Source organism: Amphimedon queenslandica, unplaced genomic scaffold (genome assembly GCF_000090795.2).
Source record: "Amphimedon queenslandica unplaced genomic scaffold, v1.1 AMPQUscaffold_13501, whole genome shotgun sequence".
Lineage (NCBI taxonomy): Eukaryota > Metazoa > Porifera > Demospongiae > Haplosclerida > Niphatidae > Amphimedon > Amphimedon queenslandica.
The window spans coordinates 325887-332565 of NW_003546263.1; the positions used below are offsets into that span (position 1 = coordinate 325887).

General features: G+C 42.0%; 2 protein-coding genes across 2 annotated transcripts; both read left to right on the top strand.

Annotated features, from left to right (window-relative positions):
- The first annotated feature begins 6 nt into the window (after nucleotides 1–6).
- On the top strand, nucleotides 7–5936 carry LOC105316712 (uncharacterized). The gene is made up of 12 exons (XM_019993125.1): nucleotides 7–248; nucleotides 374–538; nucleotides 607–1068; nucleotides 1118–1280; nucleotides 1334–1504; nucleotides 1555–1656; nucleotides 1712–1776; nucleotides 2020–2136; nucleotides 2184–2246; nucleotides 2474–2547; nucleotides 2595–2719; nucleotides 3527–5936. Exons 1-12 carry the CDS (start codon nucleotides 135–137, stop codon nucleotides 5821–5823), a joined length of 3918 nt encoding a protein of 1305 aa, XP_019848684.1. The 5' UTR covers nucleotides 7–134; the 3' UTR covers nucleotides 5824–5936.
- Nucleotides 5937–5978: 42 nt separating this feature from the next.
- LOC100632611 (integrin beta-1-like) lies at nucleotides 5979–6677 on the top strand (the record flags this gene model as incomplete). The annotated part of the gene is made up of 1 exon (XM_019993072.1): nucleotides 5979–6677. A coding segment is annotated over exon 1 (687 nt), but the record flags the coding sequence as incomplete, so codon positions are not given.
- Nucleotides 6678–6679: the final 2 nt, after the last annotated feature.

A 6679-nucleotide genomic window follows, 5' to 3' on the forward strand; every position in this document is an offset into this window, starting at 1 on the left:
ACGGTAGGCAAGCTGTCCTTCCGGCTTCGGTCTCGTTCCTACAGTCTGATGCCACCCACCTCTTACAGTGTCTCATTGCTAATATTGATGGATCTAGACTTCAATTCAAATTGGCTCCAGCTTATGCCGTATACATGATAGCCAGGCATCATCTTTCCTCTAAGTTCAGCGTCGATCTAAATCATCACCACTCGTCACTCGTCCACATGTTAAAATCAACTTGCTCGCTTCTAAAGAGAGCCGTCAAAGTGAGCCCGACTGTGTTGTTTACTTCTCTCGCATGCTAGTCATGTCTGTTGAATGTCACATAATTAATGAGTGTGGTGCACTATGTAAACATTCTTTCCTTCATTACATATTTTCTTAATTTTAGGAGAGTAAGAACATTGCCGGACCACTTGCCTTTTGGCTATCAAACACGTCGGAGCTCTTACATTTCCTAAGACGCGACTACCAGTTGTACATGTACGCCCAAGAGTACGAAAACATGCTAACAAGCATTATCCACATGGCTTACAAGCACTTTACTGAATGCATGGTAAGATGGTCATTTTAAGAGCCACTGCTCCTTTATACATGTATACATGCTTATCTGTAACTTTGTAGATTCGTGAGATTAGTTTATACTTGCCTGCCTTTTTAAGTGATTCTGTTGATAGTGAAGAGGTGAGCCCCCCTTCTCAGTCCAAGCCAGAGAGAGAAGTCTCTTCGCAGGAGCCTGATGTTGTTGCAATTTCTCACGCTTCGTCCCACCCTAGTCTCTACTGGTTGAAGGGTGGAGCTAAAACTAGCAGGATCATAACAATCAAGAGTCTGTTGTCAACGCTTAGCGGGACGCTCTCTCTCCTTCATCTCTGCAAAGTCAACAGGACTCTCTCTATTCTTATATTTAATCTTCTCTTTCGGTATATCTCAATGCGTTTGTTCAATAAGCTAGTCACGGAGCCACGATACTGCACCAGAAGCATTGGTAGCCTATTACTGAGTAGACTTGACAGGCTTAAAGCTTGGGCTAGGACTGAGAGCCTCAATTTACCAGCTGACGAGCACCTCGCTGTCATTTATCAGGTACCCAGCCTAATCAATCTTTAGTCCTTTTACTCTTTAATCGGTTTAGGCGGCAAAACTATTGTCTCATGATCTAAAGAATGTGCATGTGGATCATCTGAACGTTCATTCCCTGAACTCGTGTCAAGTGAAAGCACTTCTTTATAACATTGAAGAAAACGAAGGAAAAGAGTCTCTGTCATCCTTGCTAGTTGATAAGCTCCTAACTAATGGTTTGTGTGTGGTGTACAATATCTCAGTCTTTTATTCTTGGTCCTATTTGTAGCTTATAATGAAGTGGATCAGAAGCTTCTGGCTGACGGTCAAGACGTGTATCTTCAAGAAGATCCTAACCTTGAACTTCCATTTCTCATACCAGAGCATGGCTACTCCTGTGACACCATGAGGGGAGTGCCAGTCGGACTGGAGGAGTATCTTGAGACAGCAATAGTTTCTGGTCAGTTTGGCTCATGGGTGCTGATTCCATTGTTATAAACAATACTATAGGTTTGTGTCAGTTAACAGTAACTAAGGATTCACTGGGTTGTTGGATCCCACCTCGCGTCACTACCTCTAAGCAAAGGGAATCACCTCTCAGCACACAAGCAAGTAAGTCAATAAAGTCAGGCAGTATTGTATTGTTAGTGTTTCTATTGTTTTTCAGGCACACAGATGAGTCAAACTTTGCCAAGGAATTTCCCTTATTCTCCTTACACAAGCGAACAAAAGGTTTGTTAGTTCATGCCTGATAACAAGATTTGGTGATGATTGATGATGATATAAAGTCATGACTCTATCCTATTGTCCGTAGCTATATTAAGATATCTCTTGTTTTATGTACACACGCCATAAATGGACATGCTCATTAAATTTATTTTGACACTTTGGCTGATGACCACAAAGTCTAAAGTTCATGTCTACATTAGGCAGTGGTGTAGTATGCTTGTATGTATGCGTGTGTTCTGTTTCTAGGCATGTCGTCCAAAGTCCTCAATGGACATTCCTGATGGCAATGAGAGCAGTATCATCAGTGTCACTTTGAGTGCCTCTAATAATAAGTCGCTTGGAATTAATCTCTCTGTCTTTAAAGTACATGAGTCATTAGCGAGTGTTCTTGTTAGTTAAATTATGATTAGGACTCGAGGGGAATCAGTGAATACTTTATCAAGAGTCTCCTGAGAGATGGCAGCGCTAGTGAAGTAAGATTGCAATCTACATGTAGTCCAGTGTGCATATACATGTACATGTACATGTACATGTACATGTACATGTAAGTATTGTATTACTTGAGGACTGATATATCTGATTAGGTGAAGCTGAGGGCAGATATCAAGGGACTTGGGTACATGTACATGTACATATGTGTATGTGTACTGCATTTATATTTCTATTTGACTTTTTTAAATTTATAAAAATATATTAATAGGACGGTCGTCTTCAGCCTGGGGATCGGATCTTGCAAATTAACAATACACCAATCACTGGTCTCGGTAGTGAAGTGTGAGTTTGTATTGGTAGTGGAGTAATGATGATATTGTATTTGTTAGAGTGGAGAAGCTTCTTCACAGCAGCCATGGTGAAGCAACAATTGTGGTATCAACTTCTGGTCACTCTTTGTCCGATTCACAGCCGCAGATACCTACCAAATTACCGCCACAAAGTCAAAATGAAAGTAAGAATATACATTTACGTTATGCAGTTATGGTCATTTTATAAAATATGACAATTTTTAAAAAACTTTGGGCCCATGGTTTTTTCCAAAAAATGGCTCCGAAATCACTCCCAATTTTTATTACATTTTTTGATACATGTTGATGTCCTTATGCTATGTAAAAAGTTTGAGGTGATTCCGACTAAAAATTTTAAAGTTATGGCCATTTTTAAAATGCTTCATTTTCTGAAAAATACCCAAGGCTATAGCCCATGGTTTTTTCCAAAAAATGGCTCCGAAATCACGCCCAATTTTTATTACATTTTTTGATACATGTTGATGTCCTTATGCTATGTAAAAAGTTTGAGCCAATTCGGCCTTCAATTTTTAAAGTTATGGCAATTTTAAGAATTATGCCAATTTCTGAAAAATGGCCAAGGCTATAGCCCATGGTTTTTTCTGAAAAATGGCTCCAAAATCACCCTTAATTTTTATTATGTTTTTTGATGCATGTTAATGTCCTTATGCTGTGTAGAAAGTTTGAGCCAATTCTGCCTTTAATTTTTTGAGTTATGGCAATTTTAAGAATTATGCCAATTTCTAAAAAATGGCCAAGGCTATAATAGCCCATGGTTTTTTCCAAAAATTGGCTCTGAAATCACCCCCAATTTTTACTACATTTTTTGATACATATTAACATCCTTATGCTATGTAGAAATTTTGAGCCAATTCTGTTAAATATTTTTAAAGATATTGGCCATTGCCATTTCAATTACGTACTTGTACACCAGATCTCATGCAAGTATGTAAATTTATTTCTTCCTCTAGTTTTTCCACCGCCTAAGGAGGGAAGCTCGCATGCAATGAAAGCCGCTAGGAGAGAGTTACGTCGCCAGCAACAGACTCCTAGTCGTCAGTCTTATGACTATCATCACCAGCAACAGCTTTACTCACCAGTAGTCCCTCAGTTACCTACTCACATGACAAAATGGCTCCAAGAGCAACGGGAAATATCTCAGCAAAGGCCATCTGGCTACCATCGCTCATCGATGCCTCATGGAGTCAGTCAGAGCATGTCATCGTTAATACATGTACCTGAACAGGACGAACCTCCCGTTAGTCACTATCGTGTGACCACTCCCTCAGGCTCTGACGTCTCTGATAATCAAAGTGTTCCTGTAAGAGGTCTTTATGGTAAGATGACGACTCCTACTTCATCAAAGCAGCTATTACCAGGCCAGCAGCAGCAATACCAATCTCGTTCTCGCTCCGAGTTTATGAGTGGTTTCAACGATGGTAGTTATACTGATGATCTCTCCAATACGAGTCACTCTCAGACTCCTTTCAAGGAGTTGCTCTCTAACAGTCTTTCGGGCCAAACCTCTGATGTTGATACGTCCCAGTCGTATCCATCACTAGCTAGAGAGAAACTAAGCATGGAGGTTGGGTACCACACTCAGCTGAGCTCAACTGGTCTCTCTGTCTCATCTGTCCTTGATCACTTGCCCAAGAAAGGAAAGAAAGCTGGCATTGGCTTACAACTCCAGGGACTTGAGGTAGACGAGATTGAGCTTGAGAAACAACGCATGCAATTGCTGTTTTATAGACAGCAAAAAGAAAGAAAGGATCAATTGGATCCAAGTTCTGCTCCTGTTGATGACTCACAGCAGTCAGCTAGTGACGCTTGGCCTGCCGGTAATGAGCAGCAGTATGAGGGTAAAGGGCAAGGGGATGAAGAAGACTTGTTAGTCGAACCCGAGAAATTACTCCAAGTGGCTAAGATCAAGCAAGATTTGGAGTATGTGAAGAAGATGATTAATGAGCAGAGGAAGAGATGTCGTGAGCTACAGTTTGCAAAAGAGCGTGGGGAGCAGAGTTTGAATCAAGCCGAAGCACGTTTTAAGTCACAGAGTCGTCACTTTGTGCCTTACATGCGTCATGAAGATGAAATGAGGTGGCAGCGAGACCAGAAAAGAAAGCTAAAGGAATGGGAGAGGTTTAGTGCTGAGAAGAAGAATGAGCTCCACCACATTGAAGTGAAGGAGATTGAAGCAAAGACCAGACTACGTGCACTGGAACAACATGCCAGCGATTTAAAGAAGCAGCTTGCTACCTGTGAGATAAGCTCTCGTGACATCCCAGAGAGAGACTGGGGAGACAGAAGTAACAATAATACTAGACCAATTCGTGTTACTAGCACTGAAAGCATTACCACTGGCTCTTCGTGGGTCAGCAGTGAGAATATACCAAGGGACACGACTTCAATCGGATCTGATATCCCAGAGTTTCAATTCGGGCCCATTATAAGAGGGTCGTCTTTGGACTGTCATTCCGACTCAAGCAGTCCCAAACCTTTCCAACCACAATGGCACCCAAGGCATCCCGAGTTGCATGGATCATGCGAATCGCCGACACTCATGCACAACTCCGACGTAGCTTTTAATACCAAGATTCCTAAAGCTCGTGTATCGTCCGAGCAAGAAGAGAGAGTAAGGCTCCTTATAGAAGAGCACACTCATCACTTGAGTAGCCTGGAGAACATTCCGTCGCGCTCGGCAAAAGACAAAGATATCCAAGTCCATCATCTCAAGCAAGAAGTCCGTCGCTTGCAGGACACTCCAGTATACATTGGAGGAGGAGGAGGTATGGGAGGATATGACAGTAGAGAGAGTTCACTCTCTTCATCAACTCCTGATGTGGTCCCGGTAATGTACGCTCCTCCTTTAACAGCACGACTCCTATCTAATGACACCAAGTCAGATCACCACAGACCATCCTCATCCTCTTCCGTTCCAAACTACTCTAGACCCTCCTTTCAGCAATCTTTACTAAAGTCCAGATCCCGTGACGAGCTCTCTCGTGATATACCAGAGAAGCAACATCGTCATATAGAGCAGCAGCACAGTGGCGGCCTCTTGGGAGGTGGGGACTTGCAGCAAAGGTATCAATACCCCGAGCAGGATAGTCGGTCTAATCGAAAGGTTCCTAAATCCGGCGGGCCACATAGTTATAGTCGCGGTCGCCCCGAGCCTCCTAGCAGCGATGATAGAAGTAACAGAGTAAGATTATCAGGGACCCCTCAATTAACTACTCGTTATGTTCAGAGGCAGCAAACTGACTTATGAATGACATTCACAATCTCATATTCATGTCCATTGCATTGTGTGTGTGTGTTTTTATGCATTTGTCTGTCAATATTGATTTTAATTTTATTCATAATGATGACCTTTAGCATAGACTATAGCTGGCCATTGTCACCACAAAGCTCAGTAGGGTGGGGCAGTGTCCAAAGATGTTGTATTCTGCTTTCTTCCTCTCGTTTCTTCTCTTTAGTCCTGCTTTATCTCAAGTCACTGATTGTACTAAACTTCTCACATGCTCTGATTGTATTACTGTCTTGCAGTGTGGCTGGTGTTTCACTCCAACTCAAGGTGGCTGTCAGAATGCATCTAGCTCTAAGTGCTCTCCTGCAGACTTCTTTGTCCCCACTAGTGAAGTATTGGAATACAGCGAGTTCCCCATTGATGAAACAAATCAGATTTCACTGCAGAATATCAATATTAGGCTAAGAGTTAATGAGCCCCTTTCGTTCAATGTCTCCATTAAAGCTGCAGAGGATTTCCCTTTGGATGTGTATGTATTGATGGACCTATCAGCTAGCTTTAGAGCAGATCTCACGACTGTTCAGGCATTGGCTCCACAACTACCTCTTACTCTTCGAAATGTTTCATCAGATTTTTTAATTGGTTTCGGTACATATGTTGATAAGCCAACCTTACCATTTACGTCTAATTCACAGCTAAAAGGATATGAGTGCTCTCTTCCAGAATGTGACACACCTTTTGCTTATCATCACATTGTAGCTCTCACCAATTCCTCTGATCTCTTTAATTCCTCAGTTCACGATGCCGTAGTATCCACTAATGTTGATAATCCCGAAGGAACAATAGAAGCAATGCTCCAAGCAGTCGTATGTGATGA

What these genes read in the sequence shown, in the direction of transcription:
- LOC105316712 (XM_019993125.1), top strand. Translation starts at nt 135, where the DNA reads ATGATAGCCAGGCATCATCTTTCCTCTAAGTTCAGCGTCGATCTAAAT. An exon ending in ACCTCGCTGTCATTTATCAG is followed by an intron (nt 1,069 to 1,117) that starts GTACCCAGCCTA and finishes TAATCGGTTTAG; the next exon opens with GCGGCAAAACTATTGTCTCA. An exon ending in ACCTCTCAGCACACAAGCAA is followed by an intron (nt 1,657 to 1,711) that starts GTAAGTCAATAA and finishes ATTGTTTTTCAG; the next exon opens with GCACACAGATGAGTCAAACT.